Source organism: Leucopleurus acutus (genome assembly GCF_964270905.1).
Source record: "Leucopleurus acutus genome assembly, chromosome: 10".
Taxonomy (NCBI): Eukaryota; Metazoa; Chordata; class Mammalia; order Artiodactyla; family Delphinidae; genus Leucopleurus; species Leucopleurus acutus.
In genome coordinates this window covers 80,279,086-80,300,453 of record NC_139153.1, presented here as the reverse complement: position 1 = coordinate 80,300,453, position 21,368 = coordinate 80,279,086, and the positions used below count along the sequence as shown (strand labels likewise).

The following is a 21,368-nucleotide window of genomic DNA, read 5'->3' as shown; positions in this document are numbered from 1 at the left end:
AGCGGGCACACCATGAATAGATACACAACCATCAAGCAACTCGGGGATGGAACCTATGGTTCCGTCCTGCTGGGAAGAAGCATCGAGTCTGGGGAACTGATTGCTATTAAAAAGTAAGTTTTATCCTTCATGCTCACGAATCCATCCTCAGTGACACATGGTCAACATAGTTTTAACTCTATGCTCTCCATTCTTCATCTGTGAAAAGTTTCTACAGGGGAGGCATGGAGAAGAATCTCAGACATTGATTGCTGTGGGTTAGATGACTGTGAACTCTGGGATGCTCGTGTTAGGGTCTTCAACACATCCCCAAGTTAGACGCACTACTTGGCATACAGCTCTAGTACTTGTTCCAAGGATCTTCTCATGTGGGGAGGTAGTAACAAGCAGATTAAGAAATACTTTATAGGAAAGGAAACTGAAACTGAGAAATGAAATGTTATTTTGGATCCTTTACACGTGTGATAGTCTGGTGACTACGGTTTTGCTCCCCCCACCCCACGCACCCTTTGCAATCCGAGTCCAGACCCATTGTATTAGTTATCTGTTGCTGCATAACCGTTTACCCCCCAAAAGTGTGGTTTAAGACAACTATCTCACAGTTTCTGTGGGTCAGGAGTCTGGGCCTGGCTTAGCTGAGTTCTCTGCTTTGGGGTCTCTCATGAGGCTGCAGTCAAGCTGCTAGCTGGTGCTGGGATCTCATCTGAAGGCTGGACTGGGGAAGGAGCCACTTCCAAGCTCACTCACATGACTGTGGGCAGCATTCAGTACCTTGGGAGTTGTTGGACTGAGGGCCTTAGTCCTCTGCTGGCTCTTGGCTGGAGGCTGCCCTCAGTCCCTTGCCATATGGGCCTCTCCAAAGAGCAGCTCACAACATGGCAGCTTGCTCCACCAAGACATGGAAATCAAGAAGGCAGTGAGTCTTCAACCAAGATGGAAGTGACATCTTATTGCATTTGTAAACTAATCACAGAAGGGGTATCCTCTCAAACTGCTGTATTCTATTGGTTAGAAGCAGGTCATTAAAAGAAGGGGCGTTATGCCAGTTTGTGAATACCAGGAGATGGGGGGCTTTGGGGACCATTCTAGAGTCTGCCTGCCACACCCATCTATATCCAGTTGCCTTCTCAACATCTCCATTTGGATGCCCTGAAGACACTTCACACTCATCATACCCAAAACTGAACTTACATCCAGCATATAATGCCTATCTTGATAAATGACACATTTCCATCCCCTCAAAGCCTGGGAGTCCCCCAAAACCCCTCCCTGTGCCCCAGCACTGGTCGTCTGGTCCTATAGACTCTAACTACCAGATATTTATCTGATCCACCTACTTCTCCAATTCCCCACTGCTAACCTCCCATTCAACTCATTATCATTTACCTCCTCTGCCTCTAGAATACTTTCCTCTCTAGGGTTCCTGGCTTCCATTCTTACCCCTGTCCATTCCAGCCTGAAGGGATTATATTAAACACGTGAGTCTAATTGTCTAAAATCAATTGTACCAAACCTTCTTTGCTGCCCCATCATGTCCCCTTGTCCCACCTGACTTCAGCATGCTGGGGTGTGCAGTGATGTGCCCGCCACCAGTATCCCACCTCAGGTGCACGTGGGAGACTCAACCAAGGTGCTCCTGCTTGGTCCACAGAAGGTCCCCAGCAGGACTGAGCCCCCATTGCCCACTGCAGTGTCAGCTCTGTAATGTGTCCTTTCATGGGTTTCCCCCCTCTCTGTTCTCAGGTTCCCTGCTCCTTGCCCTGGGTTCCTGGAATCACCTCCCAAATCAACTCCCTGCATCCAAGTCCTTGCCTCAGGCTCTGCTTTCAGGGATCCCAAACGAAGAGCTTTTAATGTCTTCCTATCAGTTTTAGGGTCAAGCCCCCAATTTTACAACTTGCTGCTTCACTCGGCCCCTGCCTGTTTTCCTTGGCTGCATTTCCTCCCACTACTCCCTTGCCTGCTTTGTCCTGGCCACACTGGCCTTTTGGCTTCTTGAACTCACCAGATACCTTTCTGCCCTCTGTCTTCCCATGCTACTCACTACCGCATGCCTCCGACCAGGCCAAATTCTCCTGGTCCTTCAGGTCTTGGTTGAAATACCACTTCACTGGAAGGCTGTTTCCTGATACCCTAGACAAGATTAGGTCACGTTGGGGTCCACTTTCATGGTGCCCTGTCCCTTCCCTTCATGGCACTCAGCACAGAAGTCGATGGATGACCTGCCTTCCTGCTCCGAGGTCGGTTCCATGAGCAACGTCTTGCCCATCATTGTATCTCCAGTGCCTGGGCCTCTGCCACGTGTAGCAGGGGCTAAAATATATCTGGGGCTTGAATAAAGGAAATGGTCACTCAGCTGGGAGACAGTGTGACATTGGCACAGACTCTCAGAGTGAGGGGGAGAGATGAGAGTTGATCTGTTACTAGCCAGCAATGAGACCCTGGTGAAATGGCATAACTTCTCTGTTTCTTAGTTTCCACCCATCCCATCTAGCTCATGGTGCTGCTATAAGATTCAAATGAGATGATGTGGTTGAAGGGCCATGAAAGAGAGAACCCTTAGACTTCTGGCCAGCTCACCAGGTTGTCTGTCTCTCCCCTCAGGCTCTGGACCAGGGGTTGGCACACGTTTCCTGCAAAGGGCCAGACAGTAAATGCTTTAGGCTTTGCAGGCCATGTGGTCTCTGTCATAACCCAGCTCTGCTGTTGTAGTGGGAAAGCAGCCATGTATCATATGGAAGCAAAGTGATTGTGTTCCAGCAAAACTTCATTTATGGAAACTGGAATTTCAGGTCATTTTCACATGCCACAATTATTATTTTCTTTTCCTTTGTTTTTCCCAACCATTTAAAAGTATAAATGCATTCTTGTCCCATGGGCTGTATAAAATCAGATGGTCGGGTGGAATTGGCCCGTGGGCCATAGTTTGCCACCCCCTGTACCGGAGTGTCCATCCCTGTGCCGTCCAACATGGTGGCAAGTAATCATATATCATTTAAATTTAAAATTTAAATTAACAATCCGGTTTCTGTGTTGCCCTATCCTCACGCCAGGTGCTCAGTAGTCACCTGTGTCTACCGTACTGGACAGTACAGAACATTTCCACCAAGACAGAAAGTTCGATTGGACAGCTCTGGTCCAGATAAAATAAGCCTGGGGGGTTTTCCTCCAGGGCAGGGTTAGCTAATTAGTGACAGAGCAAGACAGCAGTCCAGGCCTCTTTGCAATGCCCTTGTGCTAACTCTGCTGGGAAATTTTGTGCTGGAGGATTGATTGCACTGCCAGGTTTTTAAATAAAATGCTGTTTTGGATAGTATAGTATCTGGTAGAAATTGGAACCCACTTTAAGCACTGTTCATTAGGTTCAGAACGAAAACATTTTTTTTTAAGATAAAGCATAGCCAGTTACTGGGAATAAACGTGCTATTTGTTTCTTTCTTCTCTTTTAGAATGAAAAGAAAGTTTTATTCCTGGGAGGAATGCATGAACCTTCGGGAGGTCAAGGTATTTATTAATACACAAAGGGATAATTTATGGTATGGTTGATGAAAATAGCTTTATACACGCATTGATTTATAGTTGATACAGTTTGAATTGTTTCACTGATGTTGAAAAAGGAGGCAGATGATAACATAATGCAGCTGACAGCTGAGAGGAGAAGATTGCTGTGCTATTTATGTGTGTGCACTTTGTTTTTAGTTTTTTGGTGTGTGTGCAAGTACTTCTTTTTAAACCTTGGTAATAGTGCTGTTAACTAAACCACAGATTTATTCAACTTTCACTAGTTTCTCACTAGTGTCTCTTTTCTTTCAAATGGTGATGAAATATACGTAGTACTTACCTTTTGACCATTTTTTTAAAGCTTTGCACAATTTTGTTTACATAGCAAACTGGACAACATCAGAAAATCTGTCATACCATCCAGAAGTTGAACATATGTAACAATGACATTTTGTAGCCATCTCTGGAGAAGGCTCCTCTGCACATTTTCTGCGAACAATGCCTATGCATTAAGGTTAACAACAACTCAAAGGAAAGTGGCAGGTTGCCAGGTAGATAATCAGAGAAATAGTCCAGATTGTTAGAACAGCGATAAAGGTGTCCTGTGCTAGAACCCAAAGGACTCAAAATAGATACAGAATTGCGTATTTGACCTAAAAATGGTACAGCTCAGTGGTATTAAGTACATACATAATGTTGTACACCCATCAGAATGGCCCATCTCCAGGACTCTTTTTATTTTGCAAAACTGAAACTCTATGTCCATTAAACAATAATTCCCCGTGAATCCCTCCTCCCAGCCCCTGGACAGCACCATTCTACATTCTATCTGTCGACTGCACTAGGTACCTCATATAAGCGCAATCATACAGTATTTGTCATTTTTGTGACTGGCTTAATTCACTTAGCAGAATGTCTTCTAAATTCATCCATGTGTCAGGATTTCCTTCCTTTTTAAGGCTGATTAACATTCCATTGTATGGTTCTACTATATATTGTTTATCCATTCATCCATCAATGGACACTGGGACACCTTTGGCTATTATAAACCTTCCCATATCTTTAAACTCCTTTCCACTGGCTCCTTGTCTTCAGTCTATCAATGTGCCCACCGTTCTGTCTAACCAGGCTCAGCCCTCCCTCCCGTGGAGCTCCCACCCCTTCCCCTTCCTGACCTTACCTACCAGAGCACCCCCTCCGCTGTCACTTCCCCCCACCACTGACTTTCCACTTAACTGAATCAGGCATTCACCTCTGCAACTCTACGGAAGTTGCTCTCCTAAAAGCCACCAGCTGTCAAGTCCAGGTTCATTGGGACTTCCCTGGTGGTCCAGTGGTTAAGACTCTGTGCTGCCAACACAGGGGGCGCAGGTTCAATCCCTAGTCAGAGAAATAAGATCCCACATGCTGTGCGGCGTGGCCAAAAGATTAAAAAAAAAAGTCCAGGATCATTTTGTCAGACATTTTCTTGTCTGTGGACCACTTCCTCCTCTCCTTTCCCAGGTCTCTGGGACTCTGCTTTGACCCACGTCTTCTACCTCTTCTTGCCTTTCACCAGTGGTTCTATGGTTTCACCCTTTAAGTATGGATAATTCCTCACATTCTCTTCTCAGCAATTTTCTCCTTTGCTCTGGCTTCTCCTCCTGGGTGATTCTATTCATTTCCCCTTGCTTCAGCAGCCCCATCACATCTTTTATCTTTCTTATGCATTTAGACCAGGGGTCAGTAAATAGCCCACTGCCTGTTTTTGTAAAAAAAAAAAATGTTGGAACGCAGCCATGTCCATTTGTTTATATATTATCTGTGGCTGATTTCACACTACGCTGACAAAGCTAAGTAGTTACAGCAGGGACCACATGACCTAGAAAGCCCAAAATATTTACTCTCTGTCCCTTGACAGAAAAGTTTGCTGACCCCTGCTTCAGTCCCATATATCCAACTGCTTAGTGGACACCAGCGTCTGAATTTTCTAGAATGTCTGCCTCCCTCAGTGCTTATATTTTCTCCCTCTTGTGTTAATGATCATCTACCCCGGCACTCAGAAACCATAGCTCATTGCAGTGGCCTGTGCTCCCCACTCTCCACACCTCTCATCTCCCTAGCACTCAGCTGTTCACTCACACACCATCTACCATTTACTGAGCAGCTGTTATGGGCCAGGCAGCACCTTACGTGCTCTGTCTTATTTCATCCCCACAACCACCTGATGAGGAAAGTCTTAGTATCTTGAATTTCCCGGTGGGCACAGCTGAGGCCCAGAGATTCCGTAATTTGCTGGAGGGAAACACAGCTCTAGGCAGCGGAGCTTGGTCTCAAGCTCAGGGTCTGTCAGAAGACTTCAGTGGGCATCCACCTGGCATCCGGGCAGTTCTCATCCCTCCGACACTGGGTGGCCACTTGCTCCCACACCCAATCTCGGAGGGGCTCCCTCCTGACGTGCCCTTGCCCTCCCACCGAGTTTGTCCAAGCCTGATTCTTCCTTCAAGTCTCGTGTATGAGACACTCACTGACCACTCAGAGCTTGCAGATTCCTCCTCCTTGAAGCATCCCCCTGATATGCTCCCTCTCCGCCTGATACGACTGTCCTGCCTCTACATCTTTTTGGAAGCCTTTCCCAAGCCAACCCAAGATGCCTTCTTTCTGGAAATATACCTCTTGAAAATGAATCACATGAAGTCCTCCACAAAATTAATTCATGTTTTAAATTAATTCTTTTTCTATTAAACTGATATAGACTTTAACTTGCCCCTGAGCCTCACTGAGAAACGAGAGCTGGAGCCACTGTTAGACTTGGGCCGGTAATTCATGCTCAAAACACACTTGCGGCAGACGGTATCCTCCTCCTTGCCTAGAATTCTCTTCTTGCAAAGCTTTGAAAACGACTTCATTTTCCTCTGAATGAATCTGCCCTGTTCATTCTGCTGCTCATCCACTGGACACCTCAGCCATTGCTGGTGGTGCATTTTAAGCAGACAAGCAGGAAAGACGCCTGCAGTCCATGAGAGTCTGGTGAATGCTTACAAGTTAGGCAATGCTTGCTACTCATGGAGAACCAGAAATCCAACCCAGCTAGAAAAAGTAATCAGCCTGTTGGGTCATTCTGGAAGGATTTGGCCATTTGGCCAAAACAGCTGAGTATTTCCTGCCAGAGAGGCGCTTGGCAAAAGCTTGTCTTTCAGGGAAGAGGTTCCAGAAGAGTCTTATTTTGTTCTCATTCACTGGCCATATTTCCTCCCTCTTCCCAGCTGCTTGAAGCAACTCGGTCATATTGCACATTCCCCAGCTCTGATCCCTTGGGTGCGTCGTTACTGAGTGTCCTTCCAGATTTGGACACTCATGTTAACACTTTCATCTTCAGACATTCTGTTTGTTTTATAGAAGGAATGTTCCTTTGAAGGAAATTCAAAGATAAAGAGGGCTTTACAATTTATTATTATCGGACTCACGTCTCTATGAGGAAGAGGCTTTTTGAATGAAAGGGCTCAACCCCCTGCCACGGTGACCCCTTGAGGCATTCTTGAAGGAGACGGTCTATCAAATTCTGATCACCTGGTGAGCAAACCCACAGTCGGGTGTCCGGCTGTCACACATGAACTGGATTACTGCTCACCAACATGAAAGTGTATTTGTTCACCGTGGACAGAGCTAGTGATGCAAACAGAAAATAGCTTGCGCATGGCTGCACTCACGTGTATGTTCCAGGAGGAGGAAAACCATACATGCGCATGGGGAATAATCAGAGGGTCACTTACCATTTTCTGAGCCACCCTCTGTTCCTCATCCCCCGCTTGACTTTTTTACCTTTGCTGTTCTTGGAAGCAGAGGTGTCTCTCCCATCTCACCTCAGGATCTTTCCAATGAGATTTCTCCTCCTTCTCGCCTCCTTCTTCTCCTCCTTTAACACTCACCTTGTAAGGAGCGCTATGCGTCCCATGGACACACACGTGTCAGAAGAAGGTTGGGAGAATCAGGCTGCCAGCCTCTGTCTGAGCAATTTCCTGTTCAGAGTGTCTGCAGACTGCTGCCTGGTGATCTCAGCTCCCAGCAGCTGCCTCTTCAGTATCAGATCAATCAAAGCCTCAATGGATTCCCCTCTGGCCACTTTCATGGCGTGAATTCCATCACCTGGAGGGAGTGCACCTAAAATAGCCCTGGCCCACTGCCTGGTCCTGGGGGCAGCCAGGAGTTCCAGTTATGGTCAAGTTCTTACCTCCTAGTCAGTTAATTGAAATAGTTTTTCTACATAAAGTTAATACCAACTTCAGAGAAATACCATTGATTAACACATTGTCAATAACAAATGAATTGTGGCACTCTGTGGTTCTGGAATTAGGTGTTTCTCCCTAAGTATATGTGGAATTAACTTTTTTCAACAACAGACTTGCTCTAATTTTTTGTTTTTCTTCTTCGCCTTTCAGTCTTTAAAGAAGCTCAACCATGCCAATGTAGTAAAATTAAAAGAAGTTATCAGGGAAAATGATCATCTTTATTTTATCTTTGAGTACATGAAGGAAAATCTTTACCAACTCATTAAAGAAAGGTACAGTGTGGTCATCGTGATCTTAGAAATAAATGTTGCAAAGTGGATGTGTTTTCTTTCTGCTTTTGTTTATTGTGGTCATGCTGCTTGGCCTTGGCTGTTCAAAGCTGCCCATGAGATGAGGGGCCCCATCTGCATTCCTGCTTTGGAGGCCCTGTGATAACGGCAGAGAAGCTGCTTTCAGTGCAGCCGTCTTGAATGTCTTAATGGGTTATTCACCCTAACAGGCTCAGAGATTTAACAGATACTCTGCAGCTCTCCTTCCCAACAGGACTGTATGGGCAGAGTGACCACAAGTGAGGGGTGTAGCAGCTTCATTCATTCTGAGCCATCCATCGGAACTTCCAGGTTCCTTTCAGTGCCTTTCTTACTACAGTGCACAGGGCTTGCATGCTGGGAAGACAAAGAAACTAATTTAAAAAACTTACCTCTGATGGTCATTTTGGACTTGACAAGTAAACCATGTAGAACCTCTTGGGCACATTTTCCTGGTGGCAGTTGAATGCCATTCTGAGCATCTTCTGAGTGATTTCAGTGAACAAATATCGTTTCCATTGTCAATAACAGCAGAGAAGCTGTGTGGTTTGCCCAACCAGGGAAAATGTCACTATCCACTGCATCTCATAAGCCCTTCATCTGAAAGACCTCAGATTTTCCCCATCAAAACGTTTTAAGCTTTAATTATATTATGGAGAGAGGAGACTTTTATATGCTACATTGGAGGGAATTTGTTTGTTTGTTATTAAATGTTTGATCGTTTCTTTTTGTAACATAACTGATTCGGTGCTTATAAGGTAGGCTCTCTTACATGGATAAGCAGTTGTTTTTCTTTGATCTTTATTATCAGAGGATCTAGTCAGATTAGCATGTCAGCAAGTGTTTTCTTAAATTCTTACTGTATAACCAAAAGAACATGAAAACAGGGGCTTTGTTTTCATTAACAAATTTCATAAATCTAGACTTATAACTTTTTTTCCTCTGCCCTATACAGAAATAAGTTGTTTCCTGAATCTGCTATAAGAAATATCATGTATCAGATATTGCAAGGACTCGCATTTATTCACAAACACGGTAGGTGATTTGGAGTATTGTGCTTTGGAATAGCAGTGAAATGCTGTCATCAGGTGGAAGATGTAGGAAGCATCAGTGTCTTTTGTAATTGACTCTCAGAAAAAATTGAAGAGTTGAGAGGCTGACAATGGATTTTGGAATATGTTATCTTCTGTAGCTTGATTTCTGAATTTCCCTCATTATTTATCATGTCTGTGTGTTCTTATTCGTTAGGCTTTAACATGAAGCTTGTTAGTTACAGATCTAAGAGTTATTCCTGACCATTAACTGGTGTATTAATCAGGAACCTACGATTAGAATTCATAGAAGCTCCACATGTGATGTTTCACCTACTAACTAACACTGCTTTGCTGTGGCTTTTCATTTTTTTAATGTATTTCAATTTCAGCTTGTTCAGAAGGGTGCAAAGTGGTCTAACAAGATCTATGCAATCCAGGAAAATAAAATACACTTAAAATAAGCAAAGAAAAAGGCAAAACAAGGCACGGACATAGCCGGGGTGAGGTCAATCGACAAAATACATGTCAGCAAGTTTTACCTAAGTAGAAGAAGCAGGCTACAGATGTGAGCCTGAGTTTGCTGTCAGACAATGCAGAATGTGAAACACGACCAATTACAACCTACATGGTTCCTCCAAGGTAAAAACAGTTCAGTTGCCCAAGAGAAGCAGAACTTTTCTTGGTACTGATACCAGAGAGGTTTCTGTCATGGATCCTTATGTAACATGACTTTATGGTAAACACAGTGACAAGTTACATGGGACAGTTTCAGGTCATCTTCCTCAATATAGGCCAATTACATCACCTGATCAGAGAAAATGGTCCTACTGGGGCCCAGTATGATTCACTCTGGGGATGGTCTGGTGAGTCCAGGGAGAGATTTAAGGCATCCAGAGGTGTGGATGGTCATATACCCTTCAGGAAATCCTCCATCACTATTGTTCTTAGCTGAACTTTTGAACAGTATTGAGTAGCAATGCTTTTGAGGTTATATTTCCAGCAAGTCCTGAGGCATTACTAGTTTGGGTTACTAACTGGCCACAGACCCAACTTGGGTTGGGTCGATATGCTCTAATGAACGCAGAGCCTCGGGATGGACGTGTCCACCAGGGGAGCCAGGAGTCCCTCAGAAGGCCATTTGAGGTTGCTTTGACATACAGACAGATGACAAGCTGATCTTGCACAGACAGAAATCTGTTCCCTCCCAGTCTAAGGGTATCATTGCCATTGCAAATATTGCACCAACAAATGAGTTTCATTACCCAATAAGGAAACTGGGCGGAAGCCCTTTGATGATACAGTCAGTTCAGATTTGACGCAAATTGGCAGTGAGGGGAAAAGACACTGTGCTGCATGGTACGTCTGGGACCCTTCCCAGCCTGCTCTGTGACCCCTAAGCAACCATCACATGTAGAGGCCAAACAGAGGCTGTCTGTACAAGTTCTTGGAAGATGCGGGCATGTGCTGAATAATTCGAGAGTGATATGCAAGCCCGTGAACCAATTCTGGTAAAAAGTTTTCAGTAAAAGGTATCTCTGATCCCACTGACACGGGTAGAAGGAACACTTTTGCCACAAGAATTTCCCAAGGGATGGTATGAGTCTGCAAAATGCTGAAAACTTCTGGTATGGTGTCTTTAGGGACAAGTAGGAGGAGAAGAGGCACTAGATCTGAGAGCCCAGGAAAAAGAAATGGTGAGAAATCAAAGGGATTCTCCAAAGAGAAAGGTCAACCAGAAGTTTTCACATAGGGACCCGTCATGGTGTCTCAGTTACTGGGGCTCTTTGCTCAGTACTGGGAACGGCATGGTGGATCTATAAGAAAGTTGATACGTGTTGGCTTTCTCTTCCTTTCCTTTCTCTTGCTTTTTGTGAGACTCAGATAGTTGTTGCCAGAAAGAACTTGTATCCTTTTATCCAGGTCTCTACCAAATCCCATCAAATCAACGCAGATGCGCATGCACACACACGCACCCATACTTGTGCATACACACGCACACATCTGCGTGTACACATGCACATGTGCACCTACACATACACTCTCCCCCCAGTACCCACAAATGCACATGTATGCACACACACACAGTACATATTCGTATCCAGTATTTTAGCATCCCTAAATTATTGTGTCAAAACACCTCTTTGAAACGCTGCACTGTCAGTCTTCCTTGCACACCTTACATACTCCGATTGTGTTCAGAAATGGTGGAAGGGAAAGCTCAGTTTAGGATGGTCAGACCTCCTTCGCTTTTCTAACCCCAGCACCATGCTTCTCCCTAAGATTCTTGTGGACACTCTCCCCCAGCTAAGTGCCAGTCCCAGTCTGAGCTTAATATCATTTCATCCGTTACCTTATTTGTTTCCTTGCCAGTTTCTCAGGTAGAGAGGACAGATGGTATCTATTCCTTTCAAAGAAGAGGAAACTGAGATTCAGGGAGGTTTAAAGACCTGCCAAAGACCCCACTGCATTAAAGCAGTAGAGCGGAGATTAGCTCCTGTATCTGTGCCCGTTTGCTACACTTCTCTAGAAAAACCTGTCTCTTCTCACAGAGAACAGAGAACAAGAAGTGAAGAAAGTGGTGATAGTAGTTGGAGGTGGGGTGGATATTCATTTTGCAGGTTCTATCGCATTTTCATTGATAAATGATTTTTGAAAACTTTGAATGGTTTTCATACGGTGTTGACGTAACTTTGGAGCTTAATGTTGTTCTTTTCCTCCAGTCACGGAAAAGAAAGAATCAAAAGCACTTTGCAGATTTGTCTTGTGAGTTTCAGGCTCTTCCCTGTTGTCTGGTTCTCACTGTGAGAAGGTGCATTCTGTCCCTGGGAGTGGACTCCTTTGGGAGCAGAGAACAGAGCTGCAGGTGGTTGCCATGGCCATGGTTCATGTCAGTGACTGCTTCCCCCCCACAGGGAATGAAAACTCAGCTCCACTTGGTGCTGATCGAGCAATGCCAAAGCAGATATACTTTGCAGGAATTAAATAATTAATGCAAACCGTGTTTCATCCTTGCCCTGCCCTTACAGATATCCATGCAGGAGATCCAGAATGCCTTAGGTGGCTTAAAGGACAATGTTTGGCCCCAAGAGGTGGTTCTCTGCTACCATGTTTCACCACTGTCTTGCTGTGCGTGACCTTGAGTCAGCCCTTGGCCTTTCTATGTGTTGCTGTCCTCCTGGCCTTATTGATAAAAGCACTGTGGGTTTAAATTCAGTAATACCTGTGAAATTACAACTTCCCTAGCAGGAAGTTGTGCTACAGAAATTCATAATGTTTAAGTATTCTCTGGTTATTTCCATATATTCCTATCAGATTCCTCATGAACAGAATGTGGAGGGGAGAAAGCCTTCTTTGTGGCTTGATGTTTTCTTGCCCAAGGGTTGTTAATAAAAAAACGAAGCACAACGCATTTTCTGCCAGGATGAAAGAGAAAATCCCTCTGTTATTCGACTGGCATGGGGTACCCTGAAATTAAATTGGAGGTCTGTTCCTGTGTTCTGAAAGCCAAACAGTTTCGAACAGGAAGATTCTGTGTTAACAGCACTTTGCCGTTGCCTGATCTCTGAATAACCCAGCAATAAGGGTTTCCACTGTGAATCAGAAGCTCAGAGGGTGACGTGGGCTCATTGTTACAAGCCTGAGTGCACACATCAGCAGAACACGTGCCCAGCCAGGAGTCAGATCAGAACTTAGTGCCACCTCCTCACAGGCGGGGGGGCCCCGAGGGGGTGGGGGGGTGGGCAGTCACCGGCCTCGCGAGCCTTAATTCTTATCTGCAACAAATGGAGCCGTGTCTGCCTGTCCCCCTTGCCAGGTTGTGGGGAAGATAAAATGAGAGGATTCGTACTACTAACAGTGACAAGCTCTTGCAACGTGCAGATGTGCCAAGCGCTGCACTGAAAGCTCTACAAATATTAACACGCTGAATCCTGCAAAACAACCCCATGAGGTAGATGCTGTTATTTCCCCATTTTACAGAGGAAGAAAGTGAAGCACAGAGAGGTTAAGTGCTTTTCCAGCCAGATTTGAAATCAGGCAACCTGATCGGTCTACACACTTAACCACTGTGCAGCGTTTCCTCTCATAGTGATAAAATCGTAATGCTTTGTTAAAATAGAGATGAAAAGTAAAGGTACATGACAAGGGGGTCTTATACCTTAAATTACCAAGGAATAGAACCCATGGGTATAAGGCTGATAGTAATTATTGCTATTATTCAGTAATGAAAAGAACAGAGGGCCAGATATTCTACAGACATATTCACAAATGCTTCCTAGTTATAAAGGCTTATCCTCGAATACAGTATAACAGGTGACATATGTCAACTGACAAATACAGTTTTCATCAGTCACTTTTAAAGAGTCTGTTTGCAGTTCAACTTTTTTCCCTAGCCATTTTCCCTCTGATAGTTTATATTGGGCCTGAAGTATGATCCATAGAAAGGAAAGCTGCTTAGAGGGATAAATGGGGAACCAGAATCTTCTCTCTCCTCATTTCATTAGTGCCCATGTTCTCCGTGGAAGTAGGATTAAAGATGAGTTAGCAGGGAAAGGATAAAGCTTGACCGATGGGAGGAGGTGGTCAGTGTGTACTGGAGCGTGACCTGGGTGGAAGCAAGGTCCGAGGTCTGGAGTCCAAGAATGATGCTTGTATCTGAGTATAGTTGATGTGATAGGATGAACTGAACAGGGGGAAGATGCAGGTTTGTTGAGTGGGTGTTATATAGATGGTGGCAGGGGGAGTTGCAGTGGGGCCTGGGGGTGGAGGACATTTCATTATCAGAGAAATGCCACTTATGTTTGGAAACAACAGTGTAGCCCAACTAGAGGAGAAAAAGGGAGTCTAAGAGGAGAGACAGGGTGAATGTGGACTTGAGAGGCCCAGCACCACAAGTCAAGATTTGGCTGTCTGGATCGACAGGGACAGAACAGAGCCGGATAGGGCAAGAGCTCTGACACACTTCTTGGTAGGATTGTGACCAATTCATCCCCCGCTACCCCCATGACTCACTTTTCCCATCTGTTCAGTAAGAAAATGATGTCTGCCATCTCTTTTTTCCATGCTTTTGATGCTCTGAGTGTTTAGGAAGAGAGACCATCGGTCTCGCAGGTCATATGTTTTAGGGGCCACGGGAGCCTTGCTGGATGCACTGTCAAAAGATCCCATTCTCATAACTGCTTGCATTTTTAAGTCAGAGAAAGGGCAGAAAGGACAGATAGGAGGTATTTTGATGGAAAATGTGACACAGCTCCATTACTGTCTGGGGACAGATGGATCCAGCATAACTACAAGCTACCTGGATGTCATATCAAACGTTCAAGAAGGAGAGAGAATTTGGGAGAGGAGAAGAGTGGTTTGGGACAGGTCAATGCAAGGGTGACAGTGACATCAGCTGCTGTCCCATCAGAGACACAGGTCTGGAGAGGATTTAGCAGGCACGTTAGAGATGCAGCCTTGAGCACATCGGCACAGAGGTGGGTGAGGAATAGCCGATGTCTTCAGTGACAGCTCTTCCTTCCTCCCGTAAATGCGCTCGTAGAATCCAGCTTCACAACATTGGTGATGGTGGCAGGTAACCAATAACCCCATTGGCAGCACTGACACAGCTGTATTTCCGGTTTTGATGACCCATTGAGACTTAGACTCAGGTAGAATGATGTCTGTCAGTGGTACTCTCTGCAAGAGGAAGGTTTGGGGTCTTCAGAGGCATGTGATACTGATCAGTGGGTGTTTGAGTCTCTCCTACATGTACCCCCAAAGCCCTGCGGTAGCTGAGACAGGCTTCCCATCCCGTGAGTTATCTCCGCCTTTCACAATGCGAATTACAGATGCACCCCTGTGCTTCTTTACTGGGCAAAGTCATCAGTATTTGACATTTAAACGTTCGTTGCAACACACACCAGAATCTCATATACGAGTAGGTCCTATTCATAAATCCCTTGTTTCTTAAACAAAAAATGTGATTGTGTTTTTGCTGTGATGTAAACTCTCAGTAGCCATAAGACTTGTCTTCTGAAATGGTTTTAACCTCAAATTCTTTCTGGCTGACTGGGGCAGGGTAGGCATGATATATTTTTCTTTGAGTGACAATTTCTTTTGCCAAGTTATCTCAGCCCATAATGGAGTTTTGATATGTTAAAAGAAGTTTGCTCTCCTGGAAAAAAATGAATGATTCGACATTTTTGTATTTGTCAAGGGGAGATGAATGGTCCAAAGTGCTCTGCATTACCCTTGGGATGAATGTACAGAGCCTTCAGTGTCATACCGGACTATCACTGTCATGAAAAGAGCAATACAGCTGCAAAGAGTAATGCAGGCACGATCTTGCCTCTGAATTCCTTCTCTACCACCTCCGCAGGCTTCTTCCATCGGGACTTAAAGCCGGAGAACCTCCTCTGTATGGGACCCGAACTCGTGAAAATTGCAGACTTTGGATTGGCCCGAGAAATCCGATCGAGACCTCCATACACAGACTATGTATCTACCAGATGGTGAGTACCATCTTCCTCAAAGGACTTAATTGCACTTCTTTAAAAATATACCATTATACTGAGGATAATATTAATGTTTGCATTTCTTTTTTTTTTTTTTTTTTTTTGCGGTACGCGGGCCTCTCACTGCTGTGACCTCTCCCGTTGCGGAGCACAGGCTCCGTCTGCGCAGGCTCGGTGGCCATGGCTCACAGGCCCAGCCGCTCCGTGGCATGTGGGATCCTCCCAGACCGGGCACGAACCCGCGTCCCCTGAATTGGCAGGCGGACTCTCAACCACTGCGCCACCAAGGAAGCCCTGCATTTCTTATTTTTAAAGACCATTTAAAGACCATGTGATTATACTGAGGATAATATTATTGTCACAAATACTAATTTTCCACTAAGAACACCATTTGAAACACATATGTGTAGGAATGTTGGCATTGTACAAGCCTAAAAGCTTGTATAATAGGGGCTTCCCTGGTGGCACAGTGGTTAAAAATCTGCCTGCCAGTGCAGGGGACACGGGTTTGAGCCCTGACCCGGGAAGATCCCACATGCTGTGGAGCAACTAAGCCCGTGCGCCACAACTACTGAGCCTGTGCTCTAGAGCCCTGAGCCACAACTACTGAAGCCCGCACGCCTAGAGCCCGTGCTCCACAACAAGAGAAGCCACCGCAGTGAGACGCCCACACACCACAACAAAGAGTAGCCCCTGCTCACCGCAACTAGAGAAAACCCATGCATGGTAACAAAGACCCAACGCAACCAAAAATAAATAAAATAAAAATAAATAAATTTATTTTTTTAAAAAAAGCTTGTGTTGTAAACAATTTTAGAAGGAAGTCCAACAGGGAACTATATTCAATATCTTGTAATAAACTATAATGGAAAAGAATCTGAAAAAGAATATATGTATCTGAATCACTTTGCTGTACAATAGACACTAACACACACTGTAAATCGAATATACTTCAATAAAAAACTTCTTTAAAAAGGAAGTCCCTTGTGCTTTTCCATGATCTAAATAATATTCTGTATATAGAGCTTCCAGAAGACCTTTTCCTAAAAGAGTTGTGTGAAAGATTCTCCAAAGACCTGTCTGAAAATCAGCCAGTTGGTGTTATTAAAACTTTCAGGCCCTAAGAATTTGATTTAAGCAGTTGGCCATGACCAAGAAGAGCCTACAGACCACTAGCTCTATATTCTCTCTCGCTCCTTTTCCCTCCTCTCTCACTCGCTCTTTTCCTCTTCTCTCTCACTGTCTGTATTTCTCGAAAATGCTATAGAGCAGAGGCCTGTCAAGAAATGCTCCATAGAAAACCCTGTGAAGCAGAGGAGTCCAGCTTTATGCTGCAGCTACAGCTGTTGCTTGACGAGTCCGTGCACCGCCCTGAACTAGACAGAAAACAGAAATACAGAAACGCTCTGAGGAGCTGAGTGTGTATTTAGTTTGCTTCTGACCGGTGGGTATGGAACTAGCTTCTCCTTGGTCTTGCAGGTACCGGGCCCCGGAGGTGCTCCTGCGGTCCACAAACTATAGCTCCCCCATCGACATCTGGGCCGTGGGCTGCATCATGGCAGAGGTGTACACGCTCCGGCCACTCTTCCCCGGGGCCAGTGAGATCGACACAATCTTCAAAATCTGCCAAGTGCTGGGGACACCCAAAAAGGTAATGAGGTGGGACAAAAGCCTGTGGGACAAAGCTGCAGCTTCCTGTGTTCCCTGCCCCCCGCCCTGGGCAGCACCGGCTTGTTCTGGATCTTCCTCGCCCTGGGTGGTCCTCCACACCCTTCTCCTACCCTGCAGTGGAAGACGTCCTGGCTTCCTCTGCTTTTCTGCCCGCGTCCTCTCCGCTCCCTTGCAGAGCTTCTGCGTTCTCGTGGCTACAACTCTTATCCGTGCAGACGTCTCCTAATGTGATCTGTAGCCCTCCCCCTTTCCTTTATAACTCTGGTCACAAATTTACATCTTTCTCTGGGGTGTTTCCCTGACACCTTCACCCTTACCTCCAACTCAGCACGTCTGACCCAGACTGCTTACGCGGGCCTCTCACTGTTGTGGCCTCTCCCGTTGCGGAGCACAGGCTCCGGACGCGCAGGCTCAGCAGCCACGGCTCACGGGCCCAGCCGCTCCGCGGCATGCGGGATCCTCCCGGACGGGGGCACGAACCCGCGTCCCCTGCATTGGCAGGCGGACTCTCAACCGCTGCGCCACGAGGGGAGCCCCGGACTGCTTTTTGTTTCGGCCCCAACCAGCCTCCTTCGCTCATTCCCCACTTCTGCCTGTGGTCCCATCACATCCCAGAGCCTAGCCTTGAGGCTGAGTTTCAGTTTTACCTTCTTCCTCTCTCCCTTGCTCCCCTTTCCCTTTATCCAAGCAGTTGGCCCATAGATCCTGCTATCTCCAGCCGGTATCTCAGACTGAAGCCCGCCTGTGTCTGGGGAGGGGGGCACCTCCCCAGTCTTTCTGCCTTCAAGTCTTTTCCCTCCAGCGTTTCTTCCAGTCTGCGGCCAGACTTATTGCCCTAAAGAACTACTCTGGTACTGTCCTCCCCTCCTAAAAATATCTACTGCCCAGCCCCCTAACTCTAATCCCGTATCTGCCACTTGCACCCCTCCTGGCTCTGTGCTCTAGAATCTCCCGCTTCTGCCAAGTGCATGTCTCATGTGCCCCAATCCCACTCTTCTTCCAAGACCCTCGTAATCTTTCTCCTCCCTATTCCTCTAATCTCTTCATGTTCAGCTGTGTTCTGTGTTATTAATATATCATGTGTACATAATCTGTTTCCTGGACCATAAGCTCACTCAGGGAACAGATTTGTCTTGTGTTTCTTTTTGCATTTATTTCACACATTCTAGCACCATTGCTGGTACAAACCAGACCCTCAAAAAATTTTTTTTAATTATCTGAAGGGGGCTTCCCTGGTGGCGCAGTGGTTGAGAGTCTGCCTGCCGATGCAGGGGACACGGGTTCGTGCCCCGGTCCGGGAAGATCCCAAGTGCTGCGGAGCGGCTGGGCCCGTGAGCCATGGCCGCTGAGCCTGCGCGTCCGAAGCCTGTGCTCCGCAACGGTAGAGGCCACAACAGTGAGAGGCCCGCGTACCGCAAAAAAAAAAAAAAAAGAAAGAAAAATTATCTGACGGAATCATTAGTGCCACCTCTTCAAGATTTCCAGACTCTCCTGCTGGAATCTGTCCCTCCTCTGGATGACTGTATCTCTACTTCTCTTGTGACCTTTGTTACTTTTTATTTTGTGTTACTGTGCTTTTAAAATAAATGTCTTATTTTCTCTTTCGGACCATAATATCTTTAAGGACAGGATTTATATTGGATTATTTTTTGGATACCCAACAACATTAAGTATATAGGAGGCCCTCGGTAACTACTCTAAGTGAATGAATGATACAAGCTATATATTCTGCCACTTCACTTTAAAAAAATAAAAAGCAATTACCTCAGAATGTGTCATATAAAACAGGAGTTTGTTGGAGCTAACAGGGATCTTAAAGACTGATTGCTCTGCATCTTCCGTCATTCGCTCCAGCGCTGAGTGCCCCGTAGGTCTGATGCATGAAAAAGTGGAGGACTTGAGACTAATAGCTATCCTGACTGCTGGGTTTCTAAGCGTTTGTACTTTGACTCACCAAGATGGGGATATAGTAATATGGAGGCTTTCACAAGTTTATTTGACCAAGAACAAGGTGTTTTGTTTTATTTTTTCCCCAAAAAAAACTCATTAGCAGTTTCTAAAACCTATGTCTCATGGAACGCAATTGGGAAAATACTAATTTGGTTCAACCCCCAAATCTCAAGAGGTGAACTGTCTTGTGTTAAAGTTATAAAATAAGTTGGAATGGGGATTTCCCTGGCAGTCCAGTAGTTAGGACTTGGCGCTTTCACTGCCGTGGCCCAAGTTCAATCCCTGGTCAGGGAACTAAGATCCTGCAAGCCACGCGATTCAGCCAAAAAAAAATAAAAGTTGATGGCAAATCCAGTGTCTTTCCCACTGTTCCCCAGTCTTCCTGTTCTTTGTGTCTCTCTGTTAGCATCCTCCTGCATTTCAGTACCCACAGTGCCACCACCACCATAGTTAGTATGGACGTGGCAGTGACACGTCATACACGCCAGATTATAAAGTCCGATCACAGCGATTGGCTGAGCAAGATTTTCTACCTTTTCCTTCTTTCAGACTGACTGGCCTGAAGGCTACCAACTGTCGAGTGCTATGAACTTCCGCTGGCCCCACTGTGTGCCCAATAACTTGAAGACCCTGATTCCAAATGCCAGCAGCGAAGCAGTTCATCTCCTGAGAGACATGCTGCAGTGGGATCCCAAGAAACGGCCAACAGCTAGTCAGGTTTCCTTCCATTTTCTTCAGATGCGTTTCTCTTGAAGTTCATGTCTAACTGTGAATAATTCCTATAAATCTCATGGAAAGTATTTTATTAGGCATTACGTGTGAAAACTAGTATTGAATACCACTAATGGTGAACTATATAAGGTATAAGAACTTAAAATAGTTTGAAACTGTCTGTGTCTAAAGTAGTTAAGGTGTAAACAATATAGTTGCTTTGAAGATTGCCATACAGTTCACGTCATATATCACCGTATACGTGAAAATGAAAATAAACATATCCACCTGTCTTTGGCAGATGTTTTCAAATATATTCTCTATGAGTTAAGATGATGTAGCAGTTTGTTTATAAGGCAGTACTGGTTGTTGAAAGGCAGTTTCAAAGTGAAAATATCTTGTAAGATCCAAATCACTCATTTTACAGATGACAGAGAGAGAGAGAGCTAGGATAATAAATGTAATTAGCATTTTATAGCACTTTATAGCTTGCACATGCTTTAGGATGTTTTTATGTGATTTTAACGCTGTGAAGTCTCCATGAGATAGGTGTTACTGTTTTCATTCTATAAATGAGAAAATTGAATCTCAGGAAGTATAAGTGATTTGCAAAAAAAAAAAAAAGAAAAGAAAGCTTAAGTGATTTGCCTTAATACCTCTACCAGTAACTAGTACAGATAGTGTACTATCAATGGCAGTTCTGTCACGTGGATGACACATCTTCTGTTTTCCCAATTCCATACCTCCTGTTTTCCCAATCCGCCCTCCCCCAAGGCCACTTTGACTTAGATTATAAAGTACACCCAAAAGAGACATGTAGTGCCACGGGCTTCAAACACCGCCAGGCCTCCTGCCAGCTTCTTTTTGTGGTAGTTGTACCTGGCCCCTTCTCATCTTGTCTCATTGATAATCCCACTGCTCAGAGAATCAAAAAGGTGACCAGTTCTAATCAGAGTCAGTGATTTAGCTGAGCGACAGTGACAGGGGCACTTGAAGATAGGGCCGACATGACGTTAGAATTTGTGAGAGCTGAGAGCTGATGGTTGGGGGGATTAAGGAATGGGAGAAAAGCAGCTGTCCAGTGGCTCAAAGAAGAAACAGCCAAGACCCTGGGTGGCTCAAGAAGGTTGGAGAAACAAATGGTTTCAGGGCAGGAAGGAAGCTTTCTGACGAACCCAGTTTTTTACAATGTAAAGTTTTTTAGAGATGAAAAGAAAAAGATTCTGTAAGGAACCCAGGAACCAAGAGAGGAATGTGTACTTTTAAGAATAGTATCAGAAAAGCTAAAAATACCCCCAAGTCAGTTGAGACTTGCAAAAATACCTGGGAGTACAGAGAAGACTTTCCGAGTTAGATATCAGGGTCCAGGACCACTATGGGAGTATCCATGTTATTTGCCTCTGTATCTACACTTACTATCATTACAGGTGT

The 21,368-nt window shown here is 45.2% G+C and overlaps 1 protein-coding gene across 1 annotated transcript in view; it reads left to right on the top strand.

Moving 5' to 3' along the window:
• The first annotated feature begins 7 nt into the window (after positions 1-7).
• Positions 8-21,368, top strand: part of CILK1 (ciliogenesis associated kinase 1) — a 34,331-nt gene continuing 12,970 nt past the window's right edge. Inside the window, exons 1-7 of the mRNA XM_082848842.1 lie at positions 8-113; positions 3,450-3,504; positions 7,920-8,041; positions 9,033-9,112; positions 15,470-15,602; positions 17,085-17,256; positions 19,776-19,943. Of these exons, the coding sequence (XP_082704968.1) occupies positions 13-113; positions 3,450-3,504; positions 7,920-8,041; positions 9,033-9,112; positions 15,470-15,602; positions 17,085-17,256; positions 19,776-19,943 (831 nt within the window). The 5' untranslated portion in view covers positions 8-12. The remainder of the gene's footprint in view (positions 114-3,449; positions 3,505-7,919; positions 8,042-9,032; positions 9,113-15,469; positions 15,603-17,084; positions 17,257-19,775; positions 19,944-21,368) is intronic.